The sequence below is a fragment of the Pyrus communis genome, chromosome 14 (assembly GCF_963583255.1).
Source record: "Pyrus communis chromosome 14, drPyrComm1.1, whole genome shotgun sequence".
Lineage (NCBI taxonomy): Eukaryota > Viridiplantae > Streptophyta > Magnoliopsida > Rosales > Rosaceae > Pyrus > Pyrus communis.
In genome coordinates this window covers 21,765,678-21,784,904 of record NC_084816.1, presented here as the reverse complement: position 1 = coordinate 21,784,904, position 19,227 = coordinate 21,765,678, and the positions used below count along the sequence as shown (strand labels likewise).

General features: G+C 38.0%; 1 protein-coding gene across 1 annotated transcript; it reads left to right on the top strand.

Moving 5' to 3' along the window:
• Positions 1 to 8,808: 8,808 nt before the first annotated feature.
• Positions 8,809 to 9,144, top strand: LOC137714585 (transcription factor TGA2.1-like). Its single transcript, XM_068453768.1, has one exon. It carries the CDS (start codon positions 8,809 to 8,811, stop codon positions 9,142 to 9,144), a length of 336 nt encoding a protein of 111 aa, XP_068309869.1.
• Positions 9,145 to 19,227: the final 10,083 nt, after the last annotated feature.

Sequence of the window (19,227 nt, the reverse complement as noted above, 5' to 3'; positions counted from 1 at the left end):
GACAAATACTTAGATAAGCCAGCTGCGTAGCCTAGAAGGAACATAGACGATGACGAATAACCGTTAACCAAGACCATTCGAATCAATTGCATCTTCGCCAAATCTAAGAACTTGTGGGCCACCAACAACTCCAAAAAAAGAAAGATCCAGCAGGCTTTATTAGTCTCACAGGTCCAAGCAATCAACACCTAACCTAGACCCATCATTCGCTTCACCGAGTAGAATGCAGAAGGCATTGACTTCCCACACGATGATGCATTGGTAGTATCTGTCCAACTAGCCCATGCTATAGTCGACAAAATAATGGTTGATAATGGAAGTGCAGTCAACTTACTTCAACTCTCATTCATTCAGAAGATGGGCCTGGAAAACACAATCATGCGCCTACTCACAAGGTTCAACGGACACACCTCAACTGTCATCGGCCACATCATACTTGACGTCAAAACACCGTCAGTTGTCTCAAATTAGACATTCACGAGTGTAGGCGACCCATCTCCCTACAATGGGATACTTGGGAGACCATGGTTGATTAAGCTGGATGCTGTCATTTCCGTCAAGTATCAAAAAATCTGATTCCGCATCCCGGAATGAGGAGTCGGAAAGATCAAGTCTGACCAGGCCACATCTTGACAATGTACTATGCAAGTATTGAATGAATCAAAGAAGAAGACCTTTACCCCTGTAGAGGCTACTGAGGTTAGAAATGACAAAGAAGCTACCAAATAGTAATTACAGCAAGCGAAATAAGAAAATGGTGCCCAAACAGATGAGATAGGATGGACAAATGAAGAGGACATTAATGACATCATTCATTCCTATACAAAGATTTTATTTGGAGGTAATCTACCTACAGACAAAGAGATTGGGGATCCGCCCGATGCATAGCTTGTTCCAAATCCGTCAAGTTGCCCAAGTTTGCTATGTGTAGGTGAAGGTATGCAAGACCCCGTCATGTGTCCAACATCTTTGCTAGCTAGCTCTGAGATCTCTCTTAGAGGGCCGAACCTTAGTGGCACTGAGCAACTTATCCATCAAGTCAACCTTCATGCGGTTGTAGATATAAAGAGCCATGTTGCAAAGTGCTCACTAGAAGACCTTGCGTTGCTCAAGAATGACTTGTTGAAGCTTGTTTCTGCGATTGACAACCTTAACATTGATTCCTCATTCTTGAGAGTCAAAATTGCCGAACTTATGGCCACCTCAACTGAGTATTCTTCCTTGCATGTTATTTCCTTGAAGAAGTTGAGTCTAGAGGTTAGAGCTCAACAACTTGCGGCAATAGACTTATCACTTTCCTAAGTTCAGTCTTTTTAGCAAGCTTGTTTTGGAAGGTTATCAAGTCGTAGAGACTTCTTTAGCTTCCATCCAGGCACGTCTAGATACAATGGTGCGTAAGCGAGAGCAGTTAGAAATCGAAGCATCACGACTTCAAGGTGTTCTCTCGGAGCAGGAAGTTACACTTTTTTCAACATCAATAGGAGATTTTACGCCTAGAGCAAGAAAAAGGTGCGGCCATGGAAGTGCCCACCTTGTCTCCTACCAATGTGGAGACTTTGAAGACTTTGGAAGGCTTGCTTTAAGATTGTCACTATAGTTTTAGGGACATAGCTTTCAAGTAATGTCTTCCATTTTTTGTACCTTAAGCCTTCTTTGTTTTTTGCTCATTTGGTAATAAGGCTTTGTAGCCAAATTCTTCCTTTAAAGAAATAAAGTATTCACATTTTGAATTTGCTCTTTATTCTTCAAAGTGTTTGTGTTTTTATTGATGATGTGACTGTACTTGAAGTTTTGAAGTTTCAAGTTGCCTACGTACCCTCGGTTAATGAGGGATGAAGTCATGACATAGTTCAAATGAGTGATGGATTGTTTTTTGATGATTTTGACGGTTTTGATGGTGATTTTGATGGGGATTTAACTTTTTTTTTTTTTTTTTTTTTTTGCAGTACACAGTTTATGCTCTTGTGGGCCAAGAGTATTGAATGTTGCCTTTTAAACTCATGTGAACAATGAGTGTTGGGTGTTTCGTTTTAAGCTCGTGCGAATAAGGAGTATTTGTTATCGTATGTAGTTTAGGCTCATGCAGGCGAGGTGCATTTGGTGTCGTGCGCAATTTAGGCTTATGCAGGTAAAGAGCATTGTGCTATATACAGTTTAGGTTCATGCAGGCTAAAAGCATTGCGTGTCACCTTTTAAACTCGTGCGAACAAGGAGTGTTAAGGGTTGCCTTTTAAACTCATGCGAACAAGGAGCATTGTTGCTCTGTGTGGTTTAGGATCGTGCATGCAAGGAACTTTATGCCATGTGCTGTTTAGGCTCGTGCAAGTGAGGAGCATTGCTTGTTTGGTTTAACAGTAGTAGCGTTTCAAGAATCTACCGTTAATGGGGCCAATATTTAAGCCATCTTTCGCCATGATTAAGTAGGTGCTGTTGGTGTAGACCTCTTGTATTACATAAGATCCATCCCACTTTGATGTGAACTTGCTTTTCGTTTTGTGAGTTGTGATGATAAACCTTCATAATGCCAAGACAAGATCTCCAATTTGGAAAGACCTTAGGCGGACCTTCTTGTTGAATGCCTTGGATAGCTGTGCTTGGTAGCATTCTAAGTTTTGTTGAGCTTCGAGCATTTTTTCATTGAGTACTTCCAACTCTTGAAGTCGTAGCTTTGCATTTTCCTCTTCAGTCAAGCCTTCTTGTATAACCATATTTAGTAAGGGGATTTGACTTTCGAGTGGCAGAATAACTTCCACGCCATATATGAGAGAATAAGGCGTAACTTAGGTAGAAGTCATATGTGTCGTCCTATATGCCCAAAATGCTTCGATTATTCTTTTGTGCCAATCTCTCTTTATTCGGCTGATCACCTTCTTCAGGAGGTTGCAAAGGGTTTTATTGAATGCTTCCGCAAGACCGTTGGCCAGAGCATGATACATGGAAGACTTGTGCTGCTTGAATTTGTATTTCTCGTAGAACTCATCCCTGAGTTGGTTGGAGAACTATTTTTCTTTGTCGGTTATGATTTAGCGAGGCACACCATATCGATGGATGATATACTTTTTGATGAAACAGATGACAGTTTCCTTCTTGACTTCCCTTAGGGGTACGGCTTCAGCCCACTTGGAGAAGTAGTCCATTGTGGCTAGGATGTAGGTTTCTCGGCAGATGATTTTGGTGTGATTGGTCCTACGATGTCCAATCCTCATGCATCATGCAACCATGAAGCAACTATAAGGTGTAATGGTTCAAGCAGTTGATGTATGAAGTTAGCGTGGAATTGGCAAGGCAAGCTTGGCACCTTTTGGCGTACTCTAGGTAATCCTTCACCATGCTTAGCCAGTAGTAACCTGGAAATGTAGCTTTGGTCCAAATTGACACACGCCGCATATGCCTGAGTGTGCTTCTTCCATGGCTTGATTGGCTTCTTCTTTACCTAGGCATTTTAGAAGTACTCATTCAAAAGAGCGTCGGTAGAATGTTCCTTTGTAATAGAGGAAGTGAGTGCTCGTCAGCTTATTTCAAAGCGGTGTCTAGGATCGTCTGGAAGCTTTCCATGTTCCAAGTAGTAGATCAGCTATTGTCTCCATTCTTTAGTGTCGATTGGAAGTATTGAGATGACGTTTGTATCATCCAGTAGCATTTCAATAACGAGCGAGATTACCTATCTTTGGCAAACTGGCATGTCCATAGCTTCGTTTCCTAGCGCCATACTTGAGGCTAGGTTAGCGAGAGTGTCCACCATTTGATTTTCTTTTCTTGGCACGTGTTCTAGCGTCACGGCCTCCTTTTGTAGCAATTGAGTTGCTAGCCGAAAGTATGGGACGAGATCATCTTTCCTTACTTTATGTTCAGTCAAAAGTTAATTGATTATGAGTTTGGAGTTGCCATACACTTCTAGTGTTATGGTTTCCATGTTAATCGTCATTTGAAATCCAATGATTAGTGCTTAGTACTCAATGACGTTGTTTGACCATAACTCACTTACTCAAAAGGAATATGGTAGTACTTGTCTTTGTGGTGACATAAATACTACTCTTGTCCCTGCTCCGTCTGTTCATGCAGATCCATCGAGCTTTTCTTGTTTTGGCGTTGTCTTCTTCTTTCTAGAAGGCTGTTTGGTTTCTTCAAGTCTTTCCAAGGTCGACCATCGTGAAGAAGGGCTAGCTGTGTTGCTTTGTTTCTTAGGTTTTGACAACCTTTTGAAAACAGAGCTTTGGGGTGTTGGTGTGTTAAGCCGCTTAAAGATGGAAGTTCGGTCTTAACCATTAATGCAATCTAATGCCGAAATTTTGGGTTTTGAACGATTTAACCTATCAAAGACTGACGTTCGAGGGGCGGTTTAGGCTCATCTTGATTTTATTCAACGCTCACACTGATGTGTGGAGTGCTAACGTTTTTCGCTTTGCTTAAAATCTTCACGGGTGTATTTGGTGTGAAGCCAAGTCCAGCTTTGTTGTTGTCAACTCCGTAACCATACTCCGCCAACTTATTTTGAGTCTCGATGAGGTTCCGTTCTTTGTCGTTGACAGTGTTTAAAACCTTCTTTCCAAGATTTGAAGAGGAAGCGAAATCGTAACCAACATTTGACATGAGTTTGTAGGCGTTTGGGTTGAAACCTTCTTCAGTTTTCTTGGTTGGAAGAGTTCTCGGTTCCTCCCCCTTTGGTAGGGGTTTTACGAAAGCTTGCAATGGTTTTGAAAATTTAGCATCGCCTAGCTGTGTCAGAGGTAAAATTGCGTTTATCTTGAGCAACTTTACATCATCCTTGTGCAGCTGTGTGTTGGCTTTGCTTATTCTAGTTTTGAATGGGGATTGCCTATTCTTTCTTCTCGACATTGGGGTGTATCGGAAGACGGGTGTGTTTAGTCCTTTTGAGGACGTCACACTTCTTTTGGTTGTTGTGGGATTAGTGGGCTCATTATCATTTTTGTTTGAAGATGGCACAGCTTCCCCTTCTTGCTTCTTGGGCACAGCTTGCCACTCTTAATTCTTAAGTGCGGCTTTGCCTGTGGATTTGATCTCATTTGGAAGAGCTTCAGGTATCATGTCTTCATCCATGTGGAACTTGGCATCCGTGAAGTGTGATTCAACTTCGGTGAAAGGCTTGGTGTTGCCTTGTATCACCTTTACTCCTTCTCGGTAAAACTTTAAGCATTGATGAAGGGTGGATGACACTACTCCATTCTCTTGGATCCAAGGCCTTCCTAAGAGCAAGTTGTAGGAAGTTCTTGCATTAATCACTTGGAATAGCGTGCTTCATTTGAGTTCGCCAATGGTCATCTTCACTTGGATCATCCCCATCGTTTTTTGTCCTCCTTGGTTAAAACCTTGGATTAGGAGGCGGCTTTGGGATAGTTCATCCACCTTGATGTCAATTGTGATCATTGTTGACTTTGGCATGATGATTATGGCCGACCCACCATCCACAAGCATACGATTGATTTTGTTCTCTCTCGCGTACCCAGAGACATAGAGATGACGGTTGTGAGGTTTTGACCCTAGCAGTAAGTCTTTGTCAATGAAGTTAATTACGTCATGGGTGGCACAGCATGTGGCATATTCATGTGGCCAAAGCTTCAAGCCTTCGTCCTTGTTTTCTTGTCAAGACTCGCCAAGACTGCTACTAGTGCTTTTCGTATCTCCTTGGGCAATCGTAGTGCTTCCACAATGCTAAAGTATGTAGGCAGGCTTTCTTTAGGCGCGAGGGTCTTCTCCTCCTAGATGGCGATAGCTTTGCCTTTTGAGGGCTTTTTTATCTCCACTTCAACCATATGACAGACAACAGTAGTGTACTGTTGGAAGAAATCTTTCGGGAAGTACTTATGCAAAGAGATGGGAATGCATGGCTCTTGCTCCATAGGTAACCCAGCATATGTTGGCTTAGTAGTTTTTACGTTTCTTTTGGGCTTCCTACTATTGTGACGACAGTGCTTTCTCCCTTGTCCCACCTTTGGCCTTGTGGCTTGTGGTATTGGCTTCCTTGTCCTTTTGTAGGTCACCAATGTCCATTCTTCTTCATCATCGGCAGACGCATTTTGGTCGTTTACCCCCAGTAATGGTTGTACGGAAGGTGCCATGTGCTGGCATCATAGTGTTACACTTCCAGCATATGACTGCATCAATCAAACAAAAAAACAAGTCAAACAAACAAACATACAAGATTGTTCCTCGCTCTCGGCGATGACCGGTTTGTGGACTAGTATAGGTTTATTGTGTCTATTGTTCTTGTGACAAATTTATATTGGTGCACTTATGCTTGCTATATAGTTTGTAAAAATTCATGCTAGCGTAATGTCTTGATTATTGGAGCTATGTACCCAATTGACACATTTATACTTATTTATTATGATTCATGAAATATCGTTATAGCTTTTTGTCAAAAAAAAAAAAAAAAAAAATACATACAACATTGTGCGTCATTGGATTTCAAGTTAATTAAATATTCATCGTACGCACACTGGCCCTTTGAAACACACAATTCTGTTGGCAAGCTATTTTTCAAGGCTGTTTTGCCCTTTCGTGCAAACATTGAGCTTAAGTTTGGTGCATGCATGCAGCAGCTACATCTTCAAACGCTTGTGACATCGTTGAATTGGAATTAAAACCAGTATAATTACCAAACTGTCTATGTTCTAAATAAATTAATTTATTTGCTAGGTCATAACAATTTCCACAACAACATATACTTATAAATTATAGAAACTTTTGAGCTCTTTATAATATAAACCATAATTTGTTTGCCCCTTTTTCACCTCTTTAAAACCTGATTTTTTTTTTCCTTAAAAAAATACTTCTTCCGTTGCAATTTCGCTTTACAATTAAGCATTTCTCCAAACTGCTACGCAGACTTTAATTGCCCTACCTGTTATTGTTTAGGTCATCATCTCCAAATTGCTATAAATACACCATAGTTAGACTTGGCATTTTATAAAATACGTAGGGATATAATGGGTAAAAATCACGCATTCCTGACCCCAACTCTCAGAATGCAATTCTAACCTCCCACCAGGGAATCTAATTCCTCCAAAAGGAGAGTTGACTTCCATTTTTCATGTGCCCACAATCTTGATTCCTCCATATCTTAATAACTATAAGAATGATTCGTAATCAGAATTAAACTCTTTATTTTCATTCCGATTACGAGTGCATAAACACATCATTAAAGTCTTGTTCAATACAAAACCATTAACCTCGAACTCTACGTAATTTTTACTGATCAACTATATAAAGATCCATTTACTGCAAGGGGTGCCAAAAGTAGGGCTAGAGATCGGAGTTAACAAGGTAACCGTACTTGAAAGTGAGGCTGCTTATTTAGTACCTTTTCGACTATGCTTAGGCGAGTACTTTAGAAATCTTAAGCGATTGAGGCTAAATGTGTGAGAAATACAAATGGAACTAAAACTGGACTACACAAGATTATGAAGGGTAGTGGTATCCACGCCCATTTTCACTTCACACGTCCCTCTCAATTTTCAGCCGATCGGATCGAATGAATTCACGAAGATCAATGGCTAAAATTAACAAGGATGTGTGAAAGCTAAAAATGGGTGTGTGAGTAGCACTTTCATATTATGAAGGCATGCATGAGGAGTTTGTAAATGACTCATTCTAGCTAGTGAAGAATATCTGTCTTATATGCTTTTGTAATGCTCGTCGATTTCATTTCTAATTATCTCTATCTAAAATTTGTAGTTCACTTCTTACTAACTTGACATCAATCTCTTTAAAACTTGAAGGCTTCTCACTCAAACATATCATTCAGTTACTAATTTCTACACTAATTTCCCTCTTTAGTGCCGTGATGATAGATTAATATATATAATGTATATAACCAGATGATGAGTTCAAACTCAAACGTAGGTGCTTTTTTTTTTTTTACAGAAAAAAAACGGCGCACCAGTTTCCTCAACTACTTGAGTTTGTTGTGTTGATCTTTATGACTTATCCGAGAAGAAGTTGGCTAGGTCTAGGATGTTTTTCAAATGTTGTTATACTGTTTGATCGTTGTTAGCTTCACTTTCCATTCTGCTGTAATTATGAAATTCATACTTCCCATGTAAATAGGGTTTACAGGCCCTGAATGTAATCTGAAAACTGTTATAAACACAAGCAAACCATCCTTGTGAGGGTATGCAATTGAAGTGAAAAACCTCCAGTCTACGTTCTACAGAAGGAAGCAAACCCTAAAACTGTACCTGCTGCAAACTAGACTGAAAAGAAACTTACATACTCTTCATAGGATAACTAAACCAAGTATCGCCAATCACAAATTTTCCAATTTTTTTTCGATTTTTATTTGACCAAAAAAACTTGATTTCGCGGCAGCTCCAAATGGCAATAAAATTACCAGAAACCTTATCAGCTACGCCGAACATGAGAAAATGAGTTGAGTCGCGGAAAGTTGCAAAGCCACTTGTAGCCCTAAGGGGGCACCAGAAGGAAGTAAACCTACCGGACGGACTCACACTGTTGCAGAATTAGCATCAGCACTAGCCAAAGAAAAGCTAAAAGAGGACGTCCTCTGGCCAAGGGAGAAGGAGAAGCGCAAGAAAGAGGACGTAATAGATAGACGGACGCCCCCCCTTTGGCCTACCAAAACTGAAAACATCTCACCATCTTCTTCCACGTAGCAATGTACGTGCCCTACTGTCATTCCAACACCGTTTCTTCTTTTGCATAAAACCCACCACCCATTCCCATTACGTCCCAGTAGACTGCCCTTTTTAACAGCATCAAAACCAAATGACCAAAAACCTCCAAACCCAATTTCATCAACCTTCGACAAAAAATTCTAAAACCACCGCAATGAACAGCTTCACCAGCTTTTATGAGACGTGGTTTGAGCAGCTCCACCACCTAGTCTACCAGCTCTCCACTTGTCCCATACCTCCCACCAACCCCGACCAACACCACCACCTCCTCGTCGTCGTCCAGAAAGTCATGGCCCACTACGCGGAGTACTACAGTGTCAAGTCTCTTGCCGCGGAGCGTGACACCGTCTCCGTCTTTGTTGCTCCCTGGGCCACCACCCTCGAGCGCTCCCTCTACTGGATAGGCGGGCTGGCGCCCCACCCACTACAAAAAAAAAAGAGCTTTGGGTACAAAACAAAGGGCACAATTAAGAATTTTGTGTCAGTTTAACCACCAAAAAGTTTAAACAGTTCTCGTTCCATAGAGGGCACCATCTATTGTGCCCAATGTTAAAAAAAGCATACACAAAACAGTAATGGGCACGGAAACCATGCCGAGTGGGGTTAGATGACAACTTTTTTACTAAAAATGGGCACTAAACATTTTGTGTCTATAAAAATTATTTGTCAGAGACACTATATGTTCTCTCTCGTTTGTCTTTATCTCCTCTAGCACACCAATAATTAAAATTTATAAAATTGTGGTAAATAATGGTATGTAGCTGTTTATTAATGTGCAATATTTTAGCCTCAAAATAAGTTAGCAATAATGTTGTTCAAATTCATTTTTTGGGAGAGCCAAACCTTAGATCTCTCACTTACAAATAAAGAAGAATACCATTACACCGTAGTATTAAGTGGCATGTTTTAGATTTACAAAGGATCATTTCCAAGTGCAATGAATGTTTGTTAGATTCGTATCATTTTGAACTGCTTTTTAGATTGTTATCTTCCTACAAATTTGTTTTTTTATACTTGGTGATATGGTTTTTGGTTTTATAGTAAGTGTTTATTTTTATTTTTTTTACTGTATTAAAAGTCCTACCTGCAGTGACACATAACCAACAATTGTGCCCTTAGGGTCTGTCTCCGTGCAAAAGTTAGTTGGTCTTCAGATAGACAAATGAGTTAATAATTGTAGATTCCTTTTTATGACACTAATGATAGAAATTGTGTCCACTAAATATTAGTAAATAATAAATCACTCTACTTCTCATTGGCTCTTCAAATAGAGAATATATATTAATAATTATAAATTCCTTTTTCTGATACAAATGTTAGAAATTGTGTCCAGTAAATATCAATAAATAATAAATCACTCAATAGCAAAAGAATATGTTGGCACAATTACGGATTTGTGCCTTTATTCTAGTATAAAACGTCCACACTCCCTTACTAATTTGTATATGGAAATTTAGAAGGTTGCTTCATACACTTGTGTTTCTTTTGAATTTGATCAAGTTCTACATCATTGAGAATGGCAGACAGGCAACGTCGTGGAGTTAGAATTGGAACCGAATCTCCAGCATCGCATTCGTCTATTGCTTCCAACATTACAACAGCAAATTCCACAACAAATCCTCCAGCTCAACGTCCACGACAACCTATTAATGTCGGGCGCATACCTCATTCTATTGATAATCAATACATTCTTACTACTATTGTTGATGGTCGCCTTGGCTACGCATTACCCTCCAATAATAGCTGAGTACGCGCACCTCAAGGACGTGTATTGCCAACATGGGCAAACCCAGGTAGGACTGAACAATACCCTATCAATTTGTTTCTGCTGAAACAACAACTGAAGAGTCTAGTAGTTATGTCGTTATTATTGAAGAACCATGCACTTATCAAGCACAAATTCGTCCTAGAGGCCTGTCTCTCCCACAAATGAGCTCATGAAATATGCAGAATGTTACCGTTGAGATTTTAAGCAGCGATGACGAGGACAATTAATATATTTTGTATTATGTTATATTTCACTAGTGTGTGAAAATATAATTATCTTATGCAATGTTGGACTCCTCTTGGGTCCTTTTATCAACTTATTTAGTATTACAATATAATAATGTTTTCTTTCTAATTGGCCCATGATATAGATACTCCCAGCATTGTATATTTTTTGGTTTATAATTATGTTTCATGTCTGGTTCATACAGAAAAGAAAAAAAAGAAAAGAAAAAAGAAAAGGAAAAAGAAAAGAAAAAAAAAAAGAAAAACGAAAAAAAAAAAAGAAAAAATAAATAAAAGAACAACGCAAGCCTTTTATCATGCTAAACACAATTAACCTTCGATGGAACTTCAAAATTAAAACAAAATTGGACTATAACTAATAATGGCTTTGTGAAATCCCGTCCCCGGAATTTCGCTATTAATTACGCATCTCGTGATTTAAATTTGTATTTCACGTTTAAATTATTTTCATTAGTTAATTTTAATTTCGTTGATTTTTGGAATTAAATCGAATAACTATCGGGTTTGAATTTTCGTAATGAATCTAAAAATTCGTTGACCTTTTGAGTTCACAATTGATGCTTTCAAATAGATCTCGAAACCACGAACGCATAGACGAAAGCCATTTGCGAATCCGGATGATAATAGTATAGTTACGAACATTTGGAGTCGTTTCACTAAACTATAGATTTAAAGGAATATAAACTCCCACCTTGTGGGAAAGAGGCCATTCAGGCCAAAGGGAAGGAACCAATCAGTTAAATGGTGGAGGACCAATCAGAATTTAGGGGGGGTGAGCAACCAATCAGAAATCAGGAAGAAGAAAAAACTACTATGTGAATCGATGCTCGAGTTGTGCTTTGCCATATCCCGGAGACGGGGTATGATAGACATACAGATACTTGATGACGTCATGTGTCGATCCGGGACGTATGTCCAGATCAAGGAGTGACAAGCTTATAAAATTGGATTTATATTAAGTTTCCCCTTCTCCAAATTGGACTTCTCCCTCTATTTTATGGTGCAAGTTTGGGTTTTCCCACCACCAAATTCAAAAACTTGGGTTTCCACCACCGCATTACACAATTGTGCCCACTAACTCTTATAATAATAATTAAAAATAGTTGTTATAATAATAATTTTGCCCACTAACTCTAATAATAATAATTAAAATTCTACCCTAATTCTATCTCGAGTCCCTTCTATCTCTCAGTTCGTCTCACGCTCCCACTCCAAAAATTTGAATGCCGCTCCTTCCTGCTCCTCCATCCAATTGGAACCCACTCCTCTGTCGAGTCCGTCCACTTCAACGCCGCTCCTCTGTCTAGTTCAAGGGCATCACTCCAACGACACACACAGAGACACAAGAGGCCCAAAATACAAGTAAGCTTTCTTAAATTCAAATTTTCAATGGGTTTTTGTTCTTTAGGGTTTAGGGTCAAATTGGATGTTTATTTTGTCGAATATGGTTTATAGTTTGAGGACAGTGGGTTTGGGATTAGGAATCTAGGATGGGTGCAGGTCTTTGGGATTGGAAGGGTTTCAAGTTGGGTGTGCTCCAGTTTAGGGTGGATGTAGGACTTGGACGTCATTGGGAGGGTGGGTGGGTAACGGTTCATAGGTTTAGGCTTAGGGTGGGTGGGTGCAACGGCTGCAGCTTTTTTGCTTGGTATGAAATTGACAAATAGAACTAGGGTTGATTATGTTTATGTTTATGAAATTGTAGTGCTAATTATGTTCATGTGAAATTGACAAATAGGATTGATTATGTAGTTTGAGTTTTCTCCTTTCATTGATGTTATAGATAAATTAGAATTTCGTTCTTATAAATTGTCAAAAAACGACTCCTACAACTTTTTTGCTTGGTAACGTTAAAAAGAGTCAACCTTCAGTGCGATGGGCCACCCTTCCGCCACCAGAGGCTACACTTCTCTTTCCACACTTCTGGTTTTGCTCTAACTCAAATCCCTAGTGACCACGCAATCTGTGATCAATTTCTAACCCTCAAACTCTTCCTAAAAGGGTCTTTTGTTGTGGATTATTTTTTATTTGATACTTCATCAAATCCGAAACTTATCGGATGCTGTCAAATGCGTATCATGGTCAATGGATGAGGCTGTCAAATGAGTAAATGAATAGTTGTCTAGTGTTAACTGTATATTCATTGCTGTAAATGAATAGTTCTTGTTGATTACACTTCATTTGCAATTTGCAATGTAGATGGCTAATCGGATGCTTAATGATGATGCATTTTTGGCATCTATGGAAACTCAAGTACCCAGTTAGTACATCCATGTAAGTTTTCTGTGTTTTGTCTTCGTTTGATAGAATTCCTGCACTTAACCTAAAGCAAGAGTGAAATATAAAGTACGTTTGAAGTGCTTTCATCTTTATCTCCTTTCATTTTTAAAGTACGATTGTATACTTGTAAACGTGTGTTGGTTGTTCAGGTGCCATGGATACAAGTTAGCAGGTCCTTGTCACTGCTGTTAGTGGTTAAGCCTTCAGTTTTCCTTGTGGTTGTTGGAATGGGAAGGTATGAAATTCGTCCTATTTCGTTGTGTTTTTCTGTTATCACGAGATTAATGCTTTAATACTACAGTAGAAATGAGAATTTATGCTCCTTTAGTTTATTTCAATTAAGTCACTTTTAGAATTAACAATTACCATGCATCCAATTCTAGGACTTCATATTTACTTGTTGGGGAGTTGAGTTTTTTTATACAGTTTGTAAGTGACCCCACTTCACATACTCTGCAAGTAGCTAAACGTGGTAATGAATCTTTATATGCAATAAGTCAAATGCTTTCTCAAACATGAACTCAAAGACAGATAGTAGAATTGATATCAAAGTAATGATGTTTTTTGTATGTTCTTAGGGTGCACTCCTTGTCCAATGATGTGTAATTTTTGTTACATAAACAAAAGGTTTGTCTCTTCTCAAAAATAATAATCCAAAAGTTATTATGTGATCTTTTGATTTGATTGCCTTTGTATCCAATATCTTTAAATCCCACGGTGTGTTCAAACTGAGTAGATTTGTTGGACATTCTTCGTCTTAAGACAAGCCAGACTTATATTATGGTTGAGAAGCAAAATTCATTTGATGAATTTGAATTTAGCAGTCTCTAGATAGCATCTTAATAACTTGATGGGCTGAATGAATTGGCATCTACTTGCAGATTCTGCACATTAGAAAGAAAATGCCAATGCAGTTCTCCTTGTTGCAAGCCGATCAGTGTTTTCTTAGAAAGAAAATGCCAATGCAGTTCTCCTTGTTGCAAGCCAGGTGAGACATATGTACATCTATCCTCTCAAAACCTTGCACATTTCTTTTTCTTTCTAAAGTTTACTTTCTCTGACCACTATGAAATATGTTTGCCCTCCAACTGTTGAACTTCCCATCCTTGGTGAAAGTGTGACTTTGTCTGTGATCTCTTATAGGTCAAACTGACATTATTTAGGATAATTATCAACTTTTGTCATTGTAAGTAGCAATTTACTACAAAGAAGTATCAACTTTTATCTTGCTTATCCATTTACTGATGCCCAGAATTAGAGATGAAATATTGTAGTCAATTAAATATATTTTTTTTAGTACTTGTTAGATTATGCATGTAGTTATGAATGCATATTTATGGTGTACGATCGACGTGTGTAATTTACTACCTCTCAAATATCCAAAACCAGTAATGTTCACTTTTTTTTGGAATATTAGATTTTTTTTCCATTAAAAACACCATAAAATAGTACAAGTAGGATAAACAAGACACACTCAAAACTCAGACCGAAGACCAAGAATAAAAGCTGCAATTTACAAATGATCGATACGCTGGCTGAGAGGTAATATATGGAATAAGAATGAAAGCATTTCCATCAGCACTTCACATATTGTTGCTTACTGTTGCACCATTCTCTACAAAAAAACAATAAAATAAAATTAGAAATATAAAAGGGAATTGTTATTGGCACTCTAAAAATCTCATTTTGCACTTCAAACTTTCTATACTTAGAAAGAAAAAAACGCTTGTTAGGAGTGTAGAATGAGATTTTTAAAGTGGTAATAACAATTTCCATATAAAAAAATGTAAAAATCAAGTAACAAAATAAGTTAAGACAATAAGACCATCTCCAACCGAATGAGGGCCAAAAGGCTCGTTTTAACCCTCTGGTCCTCCAAGAAATTAATATTTTAATGAACAGTGCTGGGCCATATTTCTTACCATCTCCAACCGGGGGCCAAGCCAAGCATAGCCCTGTCACCAAAAATCATCTCCAACTAAGAGTTAAAGGGCCAAACATAATTTATTATTTTAATTGAATTACTATGGTTACTTAAATTAAATTACCTCAATAAATTTATATTATGGATTGTCAATAATTTTCATGTTGTTATATGTTTTTAAAAATGTTGTTTAAGTGTCATGTTGTTAATTTTTTTTTATGTTGTTTAATGTTACTTAATGCTATTTAATGTTACTTAATGCTATTTAATGTTGTTTAATATTGTTTAATGTTGTTTCATTTACTTAATGTAAAAAACAAAACAAAATAACTATAAAAAAAAAAAAAAAAATCAAATATGACGTCAGCATGTGGCCCCGCCTTGCGTCGGCAAGTTGGCCCTTATGTCACATCCCAACCCGGAGGGGACCACTTCCCTGGCCCGACTCCACCGTAGCACGATATTGTCCGTTTTGGGCCTCGACCATGCCCTCACGGTTTTGTTTTTGGGAACTCATTCCCTGGCCCGACTCCACCGTAGCACGATATTGTCCGTTTTGGGCCTCGACCATGCCCTCACGGTTTTGTTTTTGGGAACTCACACGAGAACTTCCCGATGGGTCACCCATCCTTTGAATGCTCTCACGCACTACTCGTTTAACTTCGGAGTTCCTATGGAACCCGAAGCCAGTGAGCTCCCAAAAGGCCTCGTGCTAGGTAGAGATGAGAATATACATATAAGGATTACACCCCTGGGCGATGTGGGATGTTACACCTTAGGTCATTTTTTGTCCAGTGGGGCTCAAGAGCCCTTTGACCTGGCCCTCGGTTGGAGACAATTTTCAGACTATTTTCAGCCATCTGGCTCTCTAGCCCTCTGGACTCTTCGGTTGGAAATTGTCTAAGAATAATAAGTCAAATCAAAATAAAGAAAATGATAATAAAACGCAAAGGTGTATAAAACTTTTCTTTTCCCTTCCTACACCAAACTGGCACATGTGCTGTCAATTGTCATTGCCCACAAAGCTTCACTTCACATAATCTGACACCCATTTTGATTTTCATCACTGAACAACGTGAAGGAATCAGACGGCGGTGGTGAATAATATGGTGGTAATTGGTCAAACCCAATGAAGGTACCGGTGAGTCAGCCTAACTAGGGTTACGGGCAAAGTGAAATTCTTTCATAGCCTCTTGGGGCCTAGAAGGAATGAATAATCATAACTTACCACCAGTTATCCCTCTTTTAAAACGCCAAAAAATAAAATAAAATGAATTTACTGGTGCACCGTGCACCGGCTAAAAGAAGAATAGAAGAAATAGTGTAAGAAAGGGACAAGGCGCGTGAGGGGACATAAATAGGAAAGACCAGATCAACCAAACGCATGGTAGCCAAGTCATATGGATGCCCAGACGAGGACAAAAATACGTAAGAGCCGTAAGGCGTTGGCAAGTAATCTCTTCTTGCACTGCAAAGTCTGCATATACCTGATGCAAACTTCCTTCACCAAGATCATTTGCAGAGGGTGCACAACCACAACTTGGGAGAGTTACCCCAATACGCTCCCACAAAATTAACATGCATGGGAAGCATTGAACGAAAAAGCATACCCACAAATTTTACGTAGGAAGGATCAAGCTCTCTGGCTTCGTTCTTTCTTCATCATTGATGAGTAAATTTAGACGCATCAAACTGACTGTTTATAGACACCAAACTTACATATTTGTAGACATGCCAACTGAAACGCTAGCGGACATGTACACAAAACTGAAACCGTAGCAGAAAGACTCTCCAGTTGATATTGTCACGTACCCATCCTGTAATGCAAGGGGCCTAATATTATTGTTGACTCACTTGCTAATGTTAATTCACCAAAATGGAAAGAGAAAAAATGTATTATTATTTTCATATATAAAATTAAAATTTTAATCATGTAATGTTCATCAGTACCTTGAGCTTTGATTATGGTTCTAGGTAGGATCAGTTAGAGCTTCATTTCAATTCAATGAATATTGTATGAACAAAGTTTTTAGCTTTTATCAATTCGTCCATCTATGAAATATGGAGATTTGCATTGATTCGTCGTGACTATATATGACCTATATCTATTGTAACAATTTGCACGATAGTGAATGTTAAAAAATAAACACGGTGAGATATTGGAGAAAACTATATTAATCACATCGATCTCATGTTACGTACCTAATTAATTATATGAGAGACTCTAGAAGGATCTTTTATCATTTGGTTTTCAATCTTCTATATCTGATTTATGTTTGTCGAAAACCCAAAAAAAAAAAAAAAAAAAAAAAAAAAAATCTCATCTTACACTAATTTTTATTGTACGTAGATGATATGTTTGGTGATTCTAATTCTCCTTTTTGTTTGAAAAAAAATGATACTTTGTCTTGCTAGAATGCCATTTAGCTTTGTTTATATTGTGGAATTATATATGCTCCACATCTAAATTCTCTTTCTAAATAGGGTTTAAGATTTTGATTTGAAGTTTACATTTTTTTTTAGTTTGGGGTTAAGTTGTGAATTTTTTTGCAAATTGATGCCGTGGTTGTAGCTTGTAGAGAAAATGCAATCTCATTTTTTAGATTGAATGAAAACAATTTCTTTCAAAACCAAACAAAAGAGATGAATATATCCAAAACTTGCAAAATTCAACATCAAATTCTAACCCAAGCAACAGTGTTTTTATGGGAATTCAGTGTTGGGTGTAGTTTTCGGGTGGATGAGAGACAGAGATCGATGCAAACAGAGATTGAGAGGTGATGATTGCTAGTGATTCTTCTGCTATTATTAATGAGTTGTTGTATGGAAGAATTGAATGTGTGTACCAAGACATTGGTTTATCGTTTCAAATTTGAAAACCCTCGAAGTTTTTAGATGACTTATGCCCACAAATTTAGGACTCGATAAATGATATAATTATCATGACTTTTTTTATACAACGATATATTTACACGAAAAGTGTAAGGTATAAATTTGTAAACCTTTCAATTATCATAAATTTTAAGATTACGAAGTTTGGGATTATACATAGGTGGCAACAATTCAATACGATTATGGCATGGCTTGAACAATTTAATATGGAGGTGGATTGTCTGCCCTTCCATTTCCATACTCTCCCCATGCCCTACTGTTTGTATGGTCATGGTTAAACCACCTCAACATTTTATATTCCTATTACTTTTTGTTTTATTATTTCTATAAAAGAAATACTATAAAATGTTGACGTGACTTAACAGTGATTACACATCACATGAGGGTATGGAAAGAGTATGAAAATGGGATGACAGATAATCCGCCTCCATTTAGTATACATAATCACATGTGCTTTTCTTTGGGAATGTTTTTTTCTCCTAAGCCCAACTAGCTCGAGCACAGCCCTAAAGTTTATTTGTTTGCCCTATTAGAGACGATTTAATTTTACTTATATTTTGCGTGGCCTGATTATTTTCAGGCAGCTCATCTTTTAATTAAAATTAGTTGTATTATAAAAAATTTCTCTATTTTTATTTAAATTTTAAATTTTAAATAGAGTGTGTTATGTTTACCAAGGTGTGGGTTTTGTGTACTTAAAAAAAAATTGCTTTACATGTAATTACCAAATTGCTCATTTTTTTAACTTTTGTTTAATTTTAATGAGAGAGTTAGAATGTTAATTTTATGAAATTTTAGTTAAAAATGAACCGAAACCACAGTTTTCCAATTATTGTAAAATGGCATGTGATATCCACACATCTCATTTTACTTCTCACACATATTTTTAATTTTCAATCGTCGGATTGGATGAATTGAATAAGATCAATGGACAAAAACTATCAAAGGTGTGTGAGAAATAAAATGAGGTATGAGCACACCCCTTACAAAATATAGAGTAAATTGGAGAGAAAAGGGACGCTTTCACCAAATCCATCAAATTTAGGAATCTGAACTGTTGAAATGTGATCGAACCGTTAAAGTTATTATAACTTTAAAAAAAACATCCGTTTATATCTATTAAATCAAATTTCAATCGCCGAAATTCTCAAACTTGTTGAATTTGATGGGAGGGATTCGGAATCTAATCGGAGAGACAGGTAAACAGAGTCCAAGCAATAACTGGCCGTCACTGGTTACTGACTCACAGTATTCTGCCGTGCCGTTACCGGCTTTCAGCGGTTACGTTTAAATTTAATAGCCCCAGTCAAACGCCCACCACGTGTTCACAACACCGTTAACCTCACCCCCACGTCACCCAACGCCTCTTTTACATCTGTCGCCACGCGTCCGCTCCTCGCTAAGCACTGGCCTCCCATACCTCACCCGTCACAGCCGCGTCGCGATATCAAAATTCAGTTTCTC